This window comes from Plectropomus leopardus, chromosome 17 (genome assembly GCF_008729295.1).
Source record: "Plectropomus leopardus isolate mb chromosome 17, YSFRI_Pleo_2.0, whole genome shotgun sequence".
Taxonomy (NCBI): domain Eukaryota; kingdom Metazoa; phylum Chordata; class Actinopteri; order Perciformes; family Serranidae; genus Plectropomus; species Plectropomus leopardus.
This window is the reverse complement of record NC_056479.1, coordinates 31,492,253-31,512,751: the sequence shown is the minus strand read 5'-3', so window position 1 is coordinate 31,512,751 and position 20,499 is coordinate 31,492,253. Positions and strand designations below refer to the sequence as shown.

At 39.9% G+C, this 20,499-nt stretch overlaps 2 protein-coding genes and 1 pseudogene across 2 annotated transcripts in view; 1 reads left to right on the top strand and 2 right to left on the bottom strand.

Moving 5' to 3' along the window:
* The window catches only part of LOC121956838, a 17,497-nt pseudogene extending 17,086 nt beyond the window's left edge, over nucleotides 1–411 (bottom strand).
* Nucleotides 412–2,953: 2,542 nt separating this feature from the next.
* LOC121956837 lies at nucleotides 2,954–17,126 on the top strand. The gene is made up of 9 exons (XM_042505233.1): nucleotides 2,954–3,093; nucleotides 3,211–3,269; nucleotides 3,834–4,626; nucleotides 5,928–6,176; nucleotides 8,210–8,374; nucleotides 8,536–8,634; nucleotides 11,680–11,808; nucleotides 15,602–15,674; nucleotides 16,496–17,126. The coding sequence occupies exons 3-9, from the start codon at nucleotides 3,876–3,878 to the stop codon at nucleotides 16,713–16,715; spliced, it is 1,686 nt and encodes a 561-aa protein (XP_042361167.1). The 5' UTR covers nucleotides 2,954–3,093; nucleotides 3,211–3,269; nucleotides 3,834–3,875; the 3' UTR covers nucleotides 16,716–17,126.
* Nucleotides 17,127–19,749: 2,623 nt separating this feature from the next.
* LOC121956836 (glutamine synthetase-like) overlaps nucleotides 19,750–20,499 on the bottom strand; it is a 4,244-nt gene continuing 3,494 nt past the window's right edge. Inside the window, exon 7 of the mRNA XM_042505232.1 lies at nucleotides 19,750–19,793. Coding sequence (XP_042361166.1) covers nucleotides 19,750–19,793 — 44 coding nt within the window. The remainder of the gene's footprint in view (nucleotides 19,794–20,499) is intronic.

The following is a 20,499-nucleotide window of genomic DNA, read 5'->3' as shown; positions in this document are numbered from 1 at the left end:
TGTGCAGTCGTGTGTCAGCAGGGTGAAGAGCAGAGGACTGAGCACGCAGCCTTGTGGGGCCCCTGTGCTCAGGGTGATGCTGCTAGAGGTGTTGTTGCCAACACGCACAGCTTGTGGCCTCTGGCTGAGGAAGTCCAACAGCCAGTTGCAGAGGGAGGTGCTGAGGCCTAGTGTGTCTAGTTTGCAGATGAGTTGTTGTGGTATTATGGTGTTGAAAGCTGAGCTGAAGTCTATGAACAGCATTTGCACATATGAGTCTTTCTTGTCCAGGTGAGTGAGAGCTGGGTGGAGGGCAGAGCAAATTGCATCCTCCGTGGATCGTTTGGCTCTGTATGCGAACTGGAAGGGGTCCAGGGTGGGGGGGAGGGTGGATTTGATGTGTGACATGACTAGTCGCTCGAAGCACTTCATGATGATAGATGCATCGTACCAGGGTTTTACAAACATTATAATTCTCATATCCAACCCCACCTAATTATGAAAAATCTCAAAGTTGTGCAAAATTGCAGTTATAAAATTATCAGGGCACAGTCATTCTTACATTCTAAAACCAGTTTGGCCCCCTCTCACCCCCCAACATTCACAAATATGTGCAAAGTTACATTTAAAAAAAAAAAGCTGCACAATCGCAAATCTTGAACCTCACCCTCCGTGCACTAACTCACAAACTTGTACAGGTTTGCTGAGAACGTATCAATTGCTTTGTCAAACATGAAAAGGTTTGAAAGTTTGTACACCTTATTAGCTCTGTTGAAAGAGTATTCTACTGATTTATGGCCACAAAAGAAAAGGTGATTTCCCAGGGAAAGTCATGCATTTTGGAATACTGCACTCTCCCCTGGTAGCTGAAATTGAAGCGCACCGTTTATGCACTTATGGTTTTAGCTCTTTTCAGCTTTATTGCCCTGTATAAAACATTTGTAAATATGTTTGTTAATAAGTAATCAGATGTAACATGAAACATTACATTACTTTTGTGAAGTAATTAAAATAGTTATGTAACTCATTCCATTGTTATTATTACTAGGGATCTGTAACCTATTATATTTCTAAAGTAACCTTCCCAGCACTGACTGTGAGCTAGATTTTAGAACAAGTTTCCCCAGCAGTTATTCCTTTGTTGTGTCTGGTTTACCTTACAGGTCCCATTTGAACATCAACAGATCATGACTGGTTTGTGACATCAGTTATTGCTCAGGGTTTCCCACACATTCATTTATTTGTGGCGGGCCACCATAATCACAACATTTGCCATCACAAATAGACTTTTTATTCATGGTGCAGTGTGTACTTGGGGCAGAGACAGAGCAACAGAACTTCACTCACTGTGAAGGTACAACTTAACAGTTCATTGTGCTGGGTCCAAAAATTTACGTTCACTTACTCTGTAGCAGCTGCTCCTCTAAATACCTGACTAAAACTCAAATTGCTGCTGAGGGATAAAAATAACTCATGAAGAGTTTTACATATGCTGTGTACATGACCCACAAACGCATTCAAATTTAGAGAGGTGGTACAGAATGATGATAAAAAAGGGACACGCACACAAGTCAACTACTGCTAGGTATAGGAGGTATCATGGTATTACATCATACAAGGATATTTAGAAATCCTGATTGTGTGATATACCATCAAAAATACGGACTCTCATCTTTCTATTAACTTCAGCCTGGGCTATACTGAGGATGTTTGCATGCAGTGCGCATAAAGTGCCCTGGAGGTTCGCTGAGGCCACACTGCCTGCCTGGGAAGTGTGTGGTTCACATTGGCAGTATTTGTTGTTGCAGCACTGCTGCAGAGCTGCTTTGTCAACAACATGATCCTGCAAATGTTTTACATTATAATGCCTTGTGTCAATAACTGAAGGTATGCTGTCGAGAGAAACATTGTCAGAGGGCTTTTATTTTGAGACAGAAACAGGAAAGGTTGAGTAAAACAGATAAATTTGTATTTTCTCATGCATGTGACAGACATTGAGACTGTAGTAAAAGGTGGTATAGAGTCAATCCAACTATCAAAGACCATTTTCACTGTCTACTTTTGCTGAAAGGTTTGCGTTTTATGAAACGCAAATGGGCAAGACTCACCACACTGGCAGCGCAGCTCACACGGTCAGTTTGGCCATTAAAAAAAAACGCTGTTGTCTTGGTTTCGGTAAAAGAGAGAAACTTGAATTCAGAAGGTGTATGGTTGTGTAGCTCTGTAATAAGGAAAATAGGTGTAGGTTAACATCACTTTGTTGACATGTCATGAGTGTGTTGTGTATTGAGCAGACTGAAATTCCATGAAGGTATGAAAAGATAGATGCTGCCTAAGCCTGCCTACTGCCACACATAGATTCTAACTCTGTGGGAAACACTGTTGCCGATTGCCTGATGTCAGACAGAATTATCAGCTGGTTACACTCCATTTCCATCTTCAGAATCAGCCAACTCACTCAGTTGACTGGGCCGATTCAAAGGTCTGGAGCTAGGCAGTATTGCCAATAGAGTGCCCCGGGGATGACAATTTTTGAAGGCCAACCTGGAAGCTGATGTAGCCCTGGTTCCCATGTCACAAAAACCTATAGAATTTTTCCACTGGATTTTGGATCATTGCTGAAAATAAGCTCTGTGGTGAACACATGTTTATGACACTTACACGTTTTGTTCAGCAAGATCATCTTTACAAAGGAACACAAATTTCGCGATTCTTGAAGCCAAAATTTAATTGCCAGAGGTGAAAAGCTAAAATTAGGTCATAAATGAACTACACTACAGACTACAGCTACGTAAACATAGTTTTTTTTAGCCAGTTGTTAGTAACGTTATGATAAAGTCTTAACTTCTATACCACAGACCTTGATTCATAAATAAACCACTGACTTTGAGACAAGGAGGTGCTGAAATGTTAACTAATTTCTGGGTTTTAGTACTCGTTCTTTGAAAGAAATTTCTTACATACAGTATAGCATTTGTGGTTTTTTCTTTGTTTCGTCCCAAACTTAACTAATTTGTCCTAACTTAGACCTTCCAACACCTCTCATCGAGGAACTTCTTCCTTACCTGACTGTCTGTCAGCTTGATGAGCTCCAGCCTCCCCTAAACCAGAGAGGTAAGAACTGGAGTTGAAGTGCAAAGATGGTGTTTTTTAGTTTTTCTCTGTTCATAGAAATAGTACACGCGTTTTTATTTTTGTTTTTATTTGTCCTTTTTGTTTACCTCATCTCAGGGATATCAACTTACTCTGGGTGGACTGCAATACTACAGGACCTGAAAGGACCCCACCAAGTATGTGCAATGTCTTCTTTAACCCTTTGAGACCTGAGAAAATTGACTTGATCTCAATCAAAAATAAAGGCAAATGAGCAACTTAAGAAAAAAAATAAACAAAAACTAGCATTTTTTTTAAGTACAGGACAACTACCTGAAATTTAGAAAATAAAATGAAACAAAGTAAAAGGAAAAACAACCAAACAAGCAAACAAAAAAACAGCAACAACAAGGAAATGACCCCCAAAAATGTGCTTAAAATAATGATGCACAGAAGTTATGTTAGTTATGCAAAATAATTTTAAATATATCATCATGACAGTTATAAATATAGTTTGTAGTTTGGACATTTTCCCTTGGGTTCTTTAAAAATTATTTTCCAAAAATAACATTGCTTTTTTTTCTTATGTTTTCAAAAGAAAGCAAACCATTTGCCTAGATTTTGAAAGTTTTAATACTTGTGAAGGTGTCGCAGCACAAGAAAAGTGACGTCGATCCAGGTTTTCAAGGGTTAACAATGAACAATCTCACATGGTAACATCTAGAACCCAGATGTGATGTGTTTTCTGTGTTACTTTTCAGGCTCTAGACTTCCGCACAGAAGAAGAGGCCAAACACGAAGTTATGAGATTGCTTTTTACTTTTATATTCAGTGGCAACAGAAATTCCTATGTCACCAGAAACATCAAACATTTAAACACCCTATCCTTCCTGCTGGCTGCAGCTAAATGTATCAGACATTTTTCACTAGATATGCCAGGTAAAAGGTTAACTGGTGAGCAGCAGCCTCTGCTGAACGTCTTAGAAAGACATATCTGGAGTATTGGTGTATCACACGACATTAATCTGTCAAAAAGGAAGACTCAGACTACACTGTATGTACTCCACCGCCTTCTGGACCACGGGGTGGCTAAAAAGATTGTTTTAAACACAGAGAGTCCTGCAGTCCTGGCCTGGCTCCTACATGGTAGGGGATCTCAGTATGTCAGCCCCGAGCTGAAGGACAGAATGCACAGCAAAAAGAGAAGCTGTATTTCACAAGCTGCTTCAGCCAGTTCAGACGGAGTCAGCTGCAGTCCAGGTCTTGGGACAAGGGCTTCACAAGATCACAAGGATCAAGTCACTCCCTGCAAACGCACAAAGCTGGACTCAGTGTCTCTACAGGAGGAGGAATCTGAAAAAGCAAACTTCACTGTGGACCCGCAGGTTCTCTGCCAAATCCTCAGTCCATGTGACGAGTCCTCAGCAGTGGCTTGCCCATGGGGACAGATTGAATGTTTGGAGATCAGACAGTGTGGCTCCAACATCCTCCGTGTGCTGATCGCTGCCCTGCCCACATTCTTCTGCCTTCGCTCTCTAAGTCTTCACAGCTTCTGTAAGTTTGCTAATTAATGTGTTATAAGTACAGGGGTGGGGGTGCTAAGGGTTGTTATGGCGTTAGTGCCATGTATTGGTGCTTCCACTCTTTCAGCAAGATTTTCAAATTGAAGTCTATGACATTCATGTAGCACTGGCAACAATTGGAGGTGCCCTGTGTGTATCCTTAAAGGTGAGGTGTGTAAAATTTAGCGGGATTTGGTGGCATCTAGCCGTGAATTGCAGATTACAATTATTTTAAACTTCTCATGGCTGAAATTCCTTCAGTTTTGATTATTCAGGGTTTTTTATTGGGAGCCGAATTATCCACCGAGGTCTCTTCCTCTCCAGAACAAAGAGACCAGGCGATTGAAACAGCTAAAAACACTGAAAAAAGCAGTTTCATGTGATAAATCAGTGAATCTCTGATGCAGTTTGGCATCTTGGGGACAGGCTGCTGCTGCTCACCCCTTTTCTCTCATAAGTTAATGTGTGCTCAATTTTTCTGATACAGACATTCAAGAGATTTTTTACTGTGAGCTGAATTCTAAAGAGGTCTCCTCCTTTCTAAAACAAAGAGACCCAGAGATTTTAACGGATAAAAATCCGAATAAAGCAGTTTCAGCTTAAAAATCCATGTATTTCTGACGGCTAGTTCAACACATGCTAATCTGAAGTCACCTTTTTTCTCCTTTAACTTAAAATCCAGAAGTTCAGGGGGCGGACACGAAAACAGACACGAAACATGGCGGTGCAATATGTCAATCTCAATAAACTAGGAACTGCTTCCTTTGTGAATATTAACAGCTTATTCTAAGGTAACGAGAACACTGATTCTTATTTTTAGCTGGTTATGCACTAAAGTAAACATACTTAATATATCATATTCCATCTCTGCCAATATGTCCCCCTAAATCTTATGCAGTGGTCCTTTAAAGGTCTAAAAAAAAGCTGTTAAATACCTTTTACTTTTACACAAAACTCTTGCAAAGCTTATTTTTTAAGTGTTTTGAATCCAGCATTGTTTCCATCCATGTTTACTGGCTTGCAGACTTCTTCCTCACTGCCTCTGGGGACACTTAGCACATAGCTTCCTGCAGATGAATAGCATGAACGCATTAGCAGGAATGTAAAGGTGTCCGCTTTGGGCATTTGCAAGTGCATAAGGCAAACAAAACGGCAACCACAAAAAACTGTAGACAGTATTGTTGTATTGAATCCATTCATTCACTTAACAAAACTGAGATAGAGGATTATTTCACATTCAGAGAATAGTTTAATCACTGGACAACACATTTGGACTGACTATTTATGTGTGAGTTTTGCGTGTAGCGACCTTCAGGGACTCAGATGTGTTGGGCCTGGCCAGAGCTCTGCAGCAGCTGACTGAGAGCTCCCGTAGCTCTCTCACTGACCTGAGCATTGGCATCCTGCCTTACAACAACCTCGTAGAGATCCTGCTGGATTCAAGCCCCAACTTGACTTCCCTGTATGTGGAGATCGAGACATTTATGTGGGGGCCAACCTACTTCATACATCATCCCAGGCCTGCGGAGTCTGACGTGTCAGGTACTGTGAAACTTCTGCCAAAGTGATCTAAGGGTTCGTACACATGCTGCATCTTTAACTGCCTGAGGTCAGGCTCTGGGTTCTGATTTTGTCAAGCTTTCATGACTGCGGAGGTAGGTTGCGTCTGAGGTTGCTAAGTGGCCATTACCAGCACTGTATAACAGTCCTCTTACCAGCAACTTTGGGTGTAGAGCTGAACTTCTTCCAGGCAGTGTTTCTAAAGTGTGTATTGGGCCGAGAATAATGTCAGTGAGACAGATGTAAAGCCCTGTGTAGCCCTGCATTAGGTAATCAACATCTTCATATTTGCCACAGACTGATATTCACAAAAGAAGAGAGAGATATCTGCTGGCTATGATTGGTTGTTCCTGGTCACATGACATGTGGCACGCACTGCTGCTTTCCAATAGTTAAACTCTGTTCATTTTAGAGGGCAGATGTCACACCTTGAAAACTGGTGCCCTGGAACACTTACACGTTGTTACAGCATAGCTGTAGCTTATGAATGCACCAGCTGCGCATCTACATTGAAAGCTATGTATTTGAGGAGCAAAAAAACGTGGCATGTGTATGGGCCCTGACACTTAAAGTGAGCAGGATTGTAAATATACTATACCTGTTAAAACACAAGACAAGTGCTGAACCAGTCCAGTGCTAGTGGTTAGGGGAAGAGGAACCTCAGTGTCACAGAGAGGTTGAAACAGAATGACTTCAACAACATGCCCTCCAAACAAAAAGTACAGTACCTCAAAACTTAATCTTTCATTTCAAATAGTCATAATGTCAGTAAACCTGTGTGGAGGGGGCCAAGGTCTCGAGACTTGTACAGAGCTGCTCAGTAATAGTCAAAATTACATGCAGATTCGTAGGGCTGAAACACATTCCCAAACTTCATCCCAGTTAATCCCAGAGCTGTATGTCATTTTTCTGATAGTACCAACTACTTGTTCCATTCCAAGACGGTTGAAAAGCCTCAAGATGCCATGTTTCTATTGAGCAACATTTGGTTTATGCATCTTCCAATTTTGTAATATCGTTCTTTTAGCAGCCAAAAGACATTTTCCTGTCTTTTTTTTTTACCTTAGCCGTGCAGCCTTTACCTTAGCAAACAAAGAGCAAGACAAGGAGTGAGGTCAGTATTCATTATTAATGAAACTGAACTCAACACTTCTGTCCAAAAGGACATTAGAACAACACCTGTTTTAAAATAAACTCAGCAACATTCCATATTAAATAAATGCCTACATTTTATTACTGATATTATTGAGGTCTGCTGCTAAATTTTGTGTCAGGTTTCACTCTTTAGAATTCGGACTTAATAAATCAGCTGTTCTAAAATGTGTAAACTGCATTGTTAAGGCAGAGGAGCGGAGCATTAACATGTTGTTCATTCACTTTCCATGGAGCTAAAATCAATACATAATTATGTTATATGTGTGTTAATGGGTCAAAAGAAATCTTAAATCATCTTTCATAAGGAGCAGATGTTCACCGTAAGCCATCTCGGGCTCTGTTAAATTTAACAATGTTTTAGCAAGGCAAGCTAATTTCTAACTTGTTGGTTAAAAAGGAAAACAGTCAATGCTTTGACATGGTTGTCACAGAGTGCAGAAGTATGACCATGTTATTCTTTCTTAGATGTAACATTTGGTGTGTTCCAAATGTTCTGAGGAAAGAGGATTAGCAAACCATTGCCATATTTAAAAGCCTGTTTTGGTTCAGCTGCAGAAGTGGCATCTATAATTCACCAAAGGTATAATGTGGGCTAGGAATAAGGTGGACAGGATTGAGACCAGAGTTGTATTAAACATGCATTATTTGGGTTGTATCCACATGGTTGAATGCACTTATTTCAAGACACTTTGGACAAAAACATCAGCTAAATGAATATAATATAATGTAAACCTAAAATGTCCCTTTTCAAGAATTTTGTTTAAAATGAATCCATACAGCAGAATGATAGTGACTTCTAAATACTGAGTCAAGTAATACTATAGCAGTCTGATGTATAAATGTTTCCTTTCTCCGGGCAGAGCTGCCCCTGGAGAAGCTGGCACTCAAAGTAACTGAGGTCCAAAGAGATCTGTGCTACGTGACATCTGTGCTGAGACGCTCGCCATATCTCACCTCATTTCACGCAGTCGGGATAAGATTACCAATTGGCTCCTCTCAAAGCCAACTCCTCAGCACTCTCTCAGGTAAGTGTCACATCACTGTCAGGGCATCACCACAGTTCAAACATTTTTTTCTTATCTGTAGATACAGATATATCAACAACAAGCTTCTATCTGTCTGCCCCGCCCTTATATCATCCTGGCTGATTTATCTGTCCAACTCTAATAAATCCAATATACTTTAGAGTCAAATCGCTTTTTGAGGAGTCTCAACTTGGAGGACATGAACCTGTCTGATTGTCTTCCTAACATCCTCGAGCTGCTGAGAGACTGCAAGTTGGAAGGTAGGTAGTTGGAGGAGAATGACTCATGACTGTGAACACCTGGTAATAGTCTTTACCAAAATGTTAACTTGAATCCAACAGGGAGGAAGAAGCACTACTCACACTGCATGCAATGTTAGCATCTTGTTTTGTAGTGCACAGATATGGACGGTGACTGCATACACAGGCCTCAGATTGTTACATGACTGTGTTTGTGCAAGTCCACGGCTTTGCACATCTGTCCTGAAATATTGAGGCACCTTTTTAGTTCATAGAACAGGGTTTAAGTGGAGCCTTAAAAAGTTTTAAAAGGCGTTGAGTTAATGAATAAAAATATAAGGCCTTAATTGGTATAAGATTGACTGAAAATAATCTTTCAAAAGTCTTAAAAATGCTCAGATATGGGAAGTAGGATTTTATGAATAGTTTTTTTTCTGAAGTTTTATAGTGAATTCTAAAAATATTTGGTAACATCTATTTTTTTGTAAAATAATTTCATAAATTCCTCTTCTTAAACTCGCCATGATGAGAATTCAAGCAGTAAAATTTCACATGCCAAAGTGAAAAAACACAAAATTACCAAGGAAGCTGGCCAGAAATGCAAGATGTTTTCTTACAAATCTTACAAATCCTTAAATCTACCTTGCCTTAAGCTGCAGGAACATTATAAATGTTGCAGATGACAAGCTCTGACTGAGTTTTCTGCATCCTGCACACCTCCAAAAGGTCTTCAAGATAAACATCTTCAGGCTTATTAATGCTCCCTTTACATACAAAAAAAGATCCATCCGTTTCAAACGTTTTAAACTGCTCCACACATCCATGCGTCCTTCATGATGGCACCATAGCGCGGACTCAAGTTTTACACAACAAAGGAGGCGACAGGTTGTTATATTGTACCTTTAAATGGAGAATTATTTTCTCTTATTTCAGTATATATCATCAAATATCATGATATTATTATTTCATTCTGTTCTGCCATTATTTGAATGTCTTCATCTCCTCCTACTGTCATATCTCCCTTGAACCATGCTTAACTGCCTCCCTGATCTCCTGTGGTGCTACTCCACCTGCCCCCCCAACACAATCGGCATTCACACCCAGGATAAATGAATCTGCAGTTGTCATGGGTTTTTATAGCCTCAGGCTCAGATTGGCATTGATGAAAACACAACATCCAGGTAAACGTGCCGATTTCAGCCTCTTAACTGGCGAGATGCAATGACGCACCGCCATTAATTACCGACTTTCTCCTCCTTAGCAGCGCTAAAAAACAACCCAAATTAGTCTGCACTGAGTTTGAAGGACAGACTGAAGGGAAGTATCCACTAGGGCTGCAACTACCGATTATTTTGAAAATCAATTAATCGGTCTTTTTTTTTTTTTTTTAGATTAATTGATGAATCAGATAAAAAAAAAAAAATAGAAATAATAATAAGCATTTTTTTCTCCCATCACTTTGCTGAAAAAGCAGATTTTTATTGACAACAGTGCAAAAAGTGCAGTGCATAAACAGGCAGTTGCTTGAACATCCCTGAGTTGTCAAAATAACATTGAATTGTAAATAATAAATAACTACAACATCAAATATGAAACAATTCAAAAACTAAATGTTGACAGCTTTTACAACATACCGTTATGTTTCCTTACTTTAAAACTGAACATACATCGTTTTTTGTCACACTGCGTGTCAGGAGTGCGTTAGGAGCATGTGAGCAGCGTCGAGTATTTTGTTTTTTTATTTTTGGAGCCCATGTTATCAAGTTAGAGCGTGCACACTGGCCACCTGAGCAGAGCTTGTCAGGAGCATCTCTGCTGCGTGTCAGCTGCAGCACATCTAGAGAAACGGTGGCTTGCCGATTATTTTCACGTGACGCGTGCGTTTGTCAGCAGGAATAGAGAGTGAATATGTGTTTTGATGATTATATTGACTCTATACCACTTTTTACTGCAGTTTAAAAGTCTCTCTCTGTCACAGAAATGAGGAAATACAAAGACGGCTGTTTTACTCCAATTTCCCTGCTTCCCTTTCAAAACAAAAGCCCTCTGACAGCGTCTCCGTGGACAGAATCCCATCAGTTGCTGATAAAAGGCATTTTATTTTGAAACTTTTACAGGACCTTGTTGTCGGCTGTGCAGGTGCTTGCACGACTTCATAAATGAGTGGGTGTGTGCTTATAAATGTGGAAATACAGCACTAATATCTGCAGGCCATGACGCAGCAGCGACATTGCAACAATCCTGCAAGTGTGAACACCACAAGCATGAAACACGCTGCAGTTCAGGGAGGCTGAAGTCACACACAGCTGACTCGCACTATGCGAAAGGGCCCGCTTTCATTTTAGATGCTGCGTCATAACCGTCGTGCTCCCGTGACATGACATGTCACTTCTGCATATTTTGCAGCTAAAACACTTCCTTGTTTTGAATAACATGAAGCGCTCCCAAACTTATGAAGTTTCCGAGTGAAACGTTCTCTCTGCTTCCACATCTTCAAAACACCGGCTTCTCCGGTCTGAATGTGATGTTAACAGTCCCGCAACACAGCCAGTGACGTAATAATCGAATTGATAATTTTATTCGTTGCCAAAACATTTAATAATCCATTATAATTTATTTTATCGATGCGTTGTTGCAGCCCTAATATAAAGTGCTTACAGACCTCCAACCATGCTGCTCTGTACTCTTTAACTGTTTTCCTGCTTGCATGTGACGTTGAATGGACACACCAAAGCAACTCACACACACACACACACACACACATACATACTTGCCTGCTGCAGTGCCATGTACACAGCTCTTCTCTCTGGGCAATGGGAAAGCAGTCTATAACCTACTTTTAGTGGGTTTACCAATGTTTGAAAAACCTGCATGATGAACATGCTAATTTTGTTGGGAAATGGGTATAATTAAGGATATACAGTCTTGAGTAAGTGCATAGGTGAGTTTTTTTTTTTTTTTTCAAGTTGGGAGGTCTGAAAGTGACTTCACCAAGTTGTGTCTTTTGTACTGACTGAGCCAAATACAGAGTGGAAGTCTTGACCCTTTTTACTCTCTCAACTTAAGAGCTGTGGCTTAAAGACTGCCGCCTTCTGGAGAGGTTGAGCAGCAAAGAGGAGAGTTTGCAGAAGCTGGTGGCTGCTCTGAAGATGGTGCCTTCTCTCCAGTTACTCAGCCTGGCTCAGAATCGCCTAGGTAAGCACATCTTTCACATTTATACACTGTGTACAAGTATGTATAGCCTCATCTTTGTCTGCAACTGAGCAAAGATACCAGGTTTAAACTGAATGAAAAGACATTAAAAAAAGCTGTCTAGCTTTGAAATGATGATTTCTTATTTAAATGTTAACATTATGAATGAAAATGTAAACCTTTTTTGTACAGCCCTACTTGTGTTTGTGTTATTGTTGTATCTCTAGGCAGGCAAGGCAAGGCAAGGCAAGGCAAGGCAAGGCAAGGCAGCTTTATTTGTATAGCACATTTCATACACAGGGCAATTCACAGTGCTTTACAGAGTAAAAAAAAAACATAATAAAAGATACAGATTTACAATAAAAGAGAAAGAGATAAGATAAACAAGTTGAACAATTACTAAATTACCACTATTAATACTATATTACTAAAAAAAATAGTGTAGACAAGAGGTGCAAAGATAAAAAGATAATTTAAAATGATTTAAAATCAAATTTAAAAAATGAATTGGTAGTCAGCAGGTGGAGTAGGCAGTCTGAAAAAGGAGTGTTTTTAGCTTTGCCTTAAAAGTGATCAGAGTCTGGGCCTGACAAACCTCATCCAGGAGGTTATTCCAGGTTTGTGCTGCATAATAACAAAATGCTGCTTCACCATGTGTAGTTCTGACTCTTTGGACGCTCAGTAGGCTGGCCCCTGATGTTCTGAGGGTCCTTGAAGGTTCATATGACACAAGCATGTCAGAGATATATTTTGGTGCTGGGCCACAGATTGATTTGTAGACAAGCAGTGAGATTTTAAAGTCAATTCTCTCAGTGGCAGGTAGCCAGTGTAAGGATTTTAGGACTGAAGCAATGTCGTCATATTTCCTAGCTTTTATCAGGACTCTCGCAGCATTCTTAATAAGCTGAAGTTGCCGAACAGCTTGTTTTGAAAGGCCTACAAACAGACCGTTGCAGTAATCTAACCTACTAGAAATAAAGCCATGGGTGAGACTTTCAAGATCTTGCTGTGACATTATTCCTATGACTCTGGAAATGTTTTTAAAAAATAGTAAGCAAATGAAGTTACTGATTTGATGTTATGTGACTGTGGAAATTTAAATCAGAGTCCAGGATAACCCTAAGTTTTTTGCTTGACTGTGAGTTATGAGAGAGAGGGATTCAAGGTGAGAGCGGACACTCTGCCTTTCTTTCCGTGGCCCAAAGACAATATTTGTCTGAGTCTCTGAGTTGGAGAAAGTTTTTTGCATCCAATCATTGATTTGCTCAGTACAGTGACACAGATGTTCTACAGGTTCATAATCACCTGGAGAAAGTGATATGTATATCTGTGTGTCATCTGCATAATTGTGGTAAACTACTTTGTTATTTTGCATAATCTTGCCTAATGGAAGCATATAGAGATTAAACAAGAGGGGTCCCAAAATGGACCCCTGTGGGACCCCACATATCATAGTCATCCTCTCTGACTTACAGTTTCCTATTGAGACAAAGTACTTCCTGTCATGAAGATATGACTTGAACCATTTAAGGACAGTGCCAGAGAGTCCGACCCAGTTTTCTAGTCTTTCTAATAAAATTGTGTGGTCCACTGTGTCAAAGGCAGCACTTAGATCCAGGAGCACTAAAATAGAGACTTTGCCGGTGTTAAGGTGGATGTAATTTATTTCTTTTATGAGTGCAGTCTCAGTGCTGTGATGGGTCCGCAAATCTGACTGAAAGTTATCATAGCAATTGTTTAGTTTTAAAAAGCTGCTAAGTTGCTGGTGGACAACTTTTTCAATAACTTTATTGAAAAACGGTAAGTTTGAAATCGGCTGATAGTTGTTCAGTACAGTGGCATCCAGGCTGCTCTTCTTTAGGAGAGGCTTGATGACTGCAGTTTTCAAAGCATTTGGAAAAGTGCCAGATTGGAGAGACAGATTAACTATAAGAGTGAGTTGTTTTACCAGACTGCTCAGAACAGTTTTGAAGAAGTTAGTGGGTAAAACATCAAGGCAGCAGGTGGAGGAACTGAGACTGGAGATAATTTCTTCCAGTGATTTGTCACCAAATGCTTTAAATTGTTCCATACTTAGTAAGTTACCTTGGGAAGCCTGCAGTGATGGCACATTATTCCTTGGCATTGAATAGTTAATTGCAAGTCTGATGCCTTGAACCTTGCTATTAAAAAAGTCTGCAAATTCATTACATTTGCTCGAGCAAACTAGTTCTGGAGATATTGAAACAGGAGGGTTAGTAAATCTGTCCATGGTAGCAAATAACACACGTGAATTGTTATTGTTTCTGTTGATGATCTCAGAGAAAAATGACTGCGTTGGACTTCTCAAGGTCAAATTATAAGTGCGTACGTTTTCTTTATAGATTTCAAAATGAACGTGAAGCTTTGACTTATGCCATTTTCGTTCTGCTTTCAGGCACTGCCTTTTTTGGACCGTTACAGAAGGAGTGTTTTTCCACGATGCCTTTTGTCTTTTACTTATAAATTTCACCTTAACAGAAGCAATGGCGTCAATTACATTTGCAATTTCAGAAGTGCAGGAGTTCAAGAGATCATCAACATGGTTTGATATTGTGTCAGTTTTAAATTTGATGAATTCCATGAAAAGTGTTCTGGTATTCTCACTGAAGTATCTTTTTTCAACATTTGTTGATCCGTGAACAGTTTTAAGAGTTACTGACGGATCAAAAAATATACAGAAATGGTCTGACAGAGCAACATCCAGCACAGTGACATCTGAAATATTAACACCTTTAGTGATGACTAGATCTAGAGTGTGTCCTCTATTGTGGGTCGGCTCTCTCACATGTTGACAAAGATCAAATGTTTCTAGTTTTGCAGAAAGTTGTGTGGCATTTTTCTCACAGACATAATCCATGTGTATATTAAAATCCCTTGTGATGAATACACAGTCAAATTCTGTGCAAATAATTGAAAGCATCTCAGTAAAATCATCAAGAAAATTTGGAGAGCATTTTCGTGGCCTGTATCACTGTATATAATATACATGGGGAGAATTTTACTTCCATTTTAAATGACATATATTCAAAAGATACAAACTCACCAAATGACAGCTTCTTACAAAGAAATCTGTCCCTGAAAAGGGCACAGACACCACCTCCTTTTTTGTTCTGTCATGCTTCAAACTCAAAATTAAAATTTGCTGGGGTGGATCCAATATGAGCAGCATTTCCATTTTTGTTGTCCAACCAAATCTCAGTTAAAAACATAAAATCAAGCTTATAAGAGGTTATAATATCATTGATTTAAAAGTAATTTATTACTCAAGGGTCTGATATTAAGTACAGCTAGTTTCAAGTTTGTTGGAGCAGGGCCTGAGATACTCTGCTGACAGGGAATTGGAATCAGTTTTTAGGATTGGAGGATCTTACTGTCACCCTCTTATCTATCCTTTGCCTTGAGACTGGAGTGATTCATGTTTATTCTCTATCCGGGCCTCAGATTGCTAAATGACAGATAATGAGGAACACTTCTGGAACAGTAGAGGTCCAGGGTGTCCTAGTGGCTCCACACAGTGATAGCAGATGATCTTGTGCTGCCTAAGGCCTGTCAAAGATTATCCTCCAAATGATTTAATTGTTCTAGGGAACCTCCTTGAATGCATTGGAGTTTGTGACAAAAAGGAAAAAAATAGGAAAAATAAAAGCTAAGCAGAGAGCAAGCAAGAGGAGCGTCTGCACTGTAGCGAAGCAGGAAGTAGATTTTTGACTAATCATGACTGGTTTCAAAAGCAAATGTTTCAGCTGATTATTAATATTACTGTGTGTGTCAACAGCCAGGAACGTGTTTGTGCTGGCAGAGCTTTTCTCAGGATCCTCACCGAGCTCATTGAAACATCTGGACATCAGGTAAGAGCTGCAGACAGCAGCAGGATGCAGCCTCAGGCCTCAGCACTTCTCTGGTGGTCAGGATTACAAGGCTCACTTATTAGCTCAGGTTCCACTGGATCAGATACTATTTTAGTTTTCAACATCAGCATGTCATTTCCAGGTCAGCTAGGTTAAAGTAAAGAGCCGGCACATGGACTCCTTTCCTGACCACCATGTTAAAATCCTTCACATGTCGATGAGGGTTAAGATATCAGCAAGACCACTGTGTGTCAGGTCAGAAGTCCTGTTTCAAAACTGGCACCATGATGTGCAATACTGCACCTGCCCCGCCATCCACATATAAAAGGACAAATGGGACATATTAGTTCCTCAACCCCACCCAAAACCACATTCCTACAATAACCAGGCACTTTTCAAATAATTTTGTTCAGCCAGGGCAATCCTGCATTTGTGAACAGGGCATGACGGCAACCTCACAGAACTGCATTGTCAACAACACAGTCCTGCAAATGTTTCACAATAAAGACCCTGGGGCAAACAACTGATGGGAACAGAAACAGGAAAGGGTTAGTAAAACAGATATATTTGTATTTCATGTCATTTACAGATGAAAGCATTGATACTATAGTGAAAGGTGGTATAGAGTCAATATTATATACTATCAACAGTCCATGTTCATCGTCTATTTTTGCTGAAAACCATGCACATTGTTTGACAAAAAACTGTCGAAACTGTTTCTGTAGATCTCCCGCAGCTGAGCAGTGCTGCTCAGCTGCGGCAGTGTTTTTTGTTTTTTCATTTTATCATGCGTTTCATGTGCTGTGTTTCATCCTGAACAGTTCCAACTTCATTCACCCTGCTGAACTGCTGGAGTTCGCTGAGAGACTGAGGACACATCATCCAGCAGACCGCTTGACCCTTGACCTGAGAAGAAATCTCGGAGACCGAGATCCCGACACCTGGAACACTGCATTGAAGATGCTCCAGCCATTCTGTGTTCTGCTGGTTAATGGATGGAATTCCACCAACACAATGGCGGACTACATCAGCAACATGTGAACTCCCTGTGGGAGTGAAAGGTGGCTGTGAAAAGGTAGCACTTAATGTAAAGTTTGTATTTTTCTCTTTGACAGAAGAATGACTGTGTTCAGTTTGAGCTGCAGATTCCAAAGTCAAGCTTTTATTGTGTTTTCAGATCTTTCTTGACTCACACCTGCAGCATCAGTCACCTCTCCACTGTCCATAAGCTGCAGTGTGTGTGTACGCACTGTTTTGAGCAGTCAGATGGAGAGCAGAGAAGTGTATCAATCTGGTTTTACAAGTTCTTCTAGAAATGCATCTTTCTGTTAAAATTACAGTTATGGTAGGACATACATGATTTTACTTTGTCATTAGCTGTGTGACATATTTCATCGGCTCCATTTATGTGACATTTATTTAATGCAACATTTAATATGTTCTCTTGTATCAGAGAACACAAAATAAACAAGTATCCTGTTAGTTTGACATTTGAATCGTTTATTAAACCAACGGCCATTACACTTCCAGAGTCGTCCCTCGGACAGAGTGTGAGTGACAGTGGACATTAAGGAACAACTGAAAAACCTGGAGGATTGACGTCAAGGTGAAGAGCAGTTTCACAGCAGCTATCTCACACCTCCTCTTCATTGTCTTTTTTTTACATTAGACGAACAGCATCGACACCGACTACCAAATCATCATTAGTAGGAACCAAGTAGAAAAAACAATCAGAAAAACAGATTAAAAGAGCTTAATCTTTTTCTTAGTGGATTTTTTAAAGCTAAATACTGTAACACTTATGTTCTGTAAATTCAGTTTGTTTTCCTCGTATATTCTCATATTTTAGTAAATTCAAGTCATAGAGAGTGAAGACCCTATGTCTGCATGCTAATCAGTTGATTTGTGGGGTCTATCTACAACCATCTCTCACAGAAAACAAAGACACTCTCACAAACACACACCACTTACACACTCATACACACTGCCGTGACAGTTCAGCCCGGCCAGGCTTTCATGTACTGTGATTTTACAGGAAATCAAGTGAAAACTGTTGGCCTGATCCATACCTCATTGAGAGGTCAAGTGTCAAATGAGGGACAAGTTTGTTCTGGTGTGGTTTTCTTGTAAGCATGTATGTATGTTTATTTAAAAAGGGACAGTGTCCAAACAACATGAACCTTACAGAGTAAAAACATGAAGGGGTGTCATGTACTGGGTTTTATCTCATTCAGATTTTCCATCCAGGGCAGGTAGATGACTTTAACTCAACTTTGTGCCCTTTTTCAATTTTCTCTTAGATTTAACCCTATAAAAACCGGGATCGACATCAGTTTTCTTGTGCTGTGTTCAGCCACCGTTTACGTGTTCAAATATTTAAACCTTTGGGCCCTGAGCATATTGGTTTGACTTGTTTCCAGAACATGGTGAAAAAAGGCAAGAAATTAGTAGATTTAGCAAATTATCTGGAAAATGTCAAGAAAACTGTGTTCATAATTCTGTTATTATTATTAACCCTAATATTATTTTAAGCACTTTTTAAAGCTTTTTTCTTATTGGTTTTTGTTAATTTACTTTCCTTTATTTCTTCTAGTTTCATAAGTAATTTTCTTTCTACTTTTTACTAATTTCTCACTATTCTGGGGGTAATTTCTTCTTAAATTACTCATTGCTTTATTCCCATGTTTTTAAAAGAAATCAAGCCAATTTGCCACTTTCAAATGATAAAAACTGCTACAAAATCTATCATGTTGACAGTTGCAGATGGCATAGGATGGCCTGTTCAATGTTAGCTTCCTGTCCTCAGATAGTTTACTTACTTGCTAGTGCAGTTTACACATTGCATCTTGTTAGTTAGCAGGAGGTCACCTGCTTTCTGTGTAGAGCTTGGACACTGTTTAAACCTGGCAACCCCAATGATACTCCTTTTCCACCAAATCAGCTCTGGTTCCTGAATCCATTTCGTTCAGGATTCTTTGAACCTTCATGCTATCTGGTGAGTCAGTTTCCACCAGTTTTGATCAGAACAATTGTAATCAAGGATGTGTGATCAATGGAGGCTGTTGCATACTGCACTCCTCAAAGTAAACAGTAGCAGTAAGATGGCAGATCACACTGTTTACCTGCATGTTTTTGCAGGTATTTGGTTTTATCCCAAAACAAATATGGGCCAACTATCAGTCAGTACGTTTCTATGCACAGTGAAGTGGAGCTACAGTTATAGCTCGATGGGGCCATTTAGTTGGACCACTGTCCTTGTCCCAGTATACAAGCACTGGGGGAGCATCCATTTATTGATAAAGTATGTGCGACTCCTCCACATCAGGTGCAGAGATGCTCCCTTTCAGCTAGTTTCTATTGGACCTACTTCCTGTTGACCTATTACATCACATATCAAACAAGTTGTTGATAGCTTTGTCTAGTTTTGTTCTCTTCCCTTCTTCTTCTTTTGTTTTTGTCGTCTTTCTTCTATAAATGTATGCTGTTTGACCTCTAGGTCAAAACCCGGCACAGTGATTATGGAGTATGTGCAGTTCAGGGCCAGTTGAGGTGTATACATGACAGAGTAAATCAACCTCCAACTGAATCAACTCCCAAATTATCTGTGTGTGTGTGTTACTCTGACTCCAAGAAACTCTACTTGGTACAATTTCAGTAGCACTAACATGTTTACATGTATTTTAAAAGTCCAGATTTAGTCGGACTAAAAATAATTTCACTGAACGAGCATACTGAATGATACCACTGCATGCTCTTTTTTTTTCTCACTGAAAATCTCTTATTATTGTCCTCTCCATCCTGTTGTTCCAACCTGCTGAATATGACACATGCACTGATGTCTTTATGGCTTGCACTTCAGCGAAGAAAAAAAACTGCTGTTTTTTAACTTTTCAGGTTCTGCACAAATGTATTTTTGGTGGAAATGCTCTGAACAGTTCAAAATTAGCTGCTGGAACCAGAACAGAACCAGTTCCATGTTGGTGGATAAGGGGTATATGAGGACAGGACACTGGCATGATGCATTTTTTTCTTGCATTTAGCAGCTAGTTCCATTCTAAGAAAATGTTGGGAAGTCTCAGGTGGTCCTACTGTCCAACAGGGAGGAAGCCGCCTCTCTCTCTGCACACAGTGTTGCAGCATGTTTCAGCAGTTGGTGATCCAGCTGCTGTAGACTGATGGCTGACTTAGGCATCCTATAATCTTTCCTGCAGATCTCTGGTTTACCCAGAACTTACTCTCCAGACAAATAACTTCTTTTTGGAGTATGAATGTGACCTCCAGCTGTAGGTATCAGGGCTTAAACTCATGTAGTAGTACTTGAATGGATTATAGGTAGAAACCCGTGTAGTCCACAGACTGTAGGGATGATGGGTTTAAGTTGCCACTTTTAGACCTCGATCAATTTGAGGAAAAGTTACACTTTTAACAAGACTTGGAGAAAAAAAAGGAAGAAATAACCCCCCACCCTGTTACATGAACTTCCATAACAATTTCCACTGTTACTTATGGTGCTTTTTCTGCTCTTGTTTCTCTATATACTTATTTTTACAGTCTGTACAGTGTCAATGTACATGTCATCTATGTGGAGTGTGTATGTCAGAGTGAGTGAGCCGCCCATCACACACACAGCAACACTCATCACAGTCTCCTCACAAAGAAAAAAGGTTCATTTAGTCAAAGATGGACTGTGAGACTGAGTGTCGTCTGGACCTTTTGCGGTGTAAGTCAGTGTGTTCCAGGATGGTCCATTTGTCTGTGTGTGTGTGTGTGTGTGTGTGTGTGTGTGTGTGTGTGTGTGTGTGTGTGTGTGTGTGTGTGTGTGTGT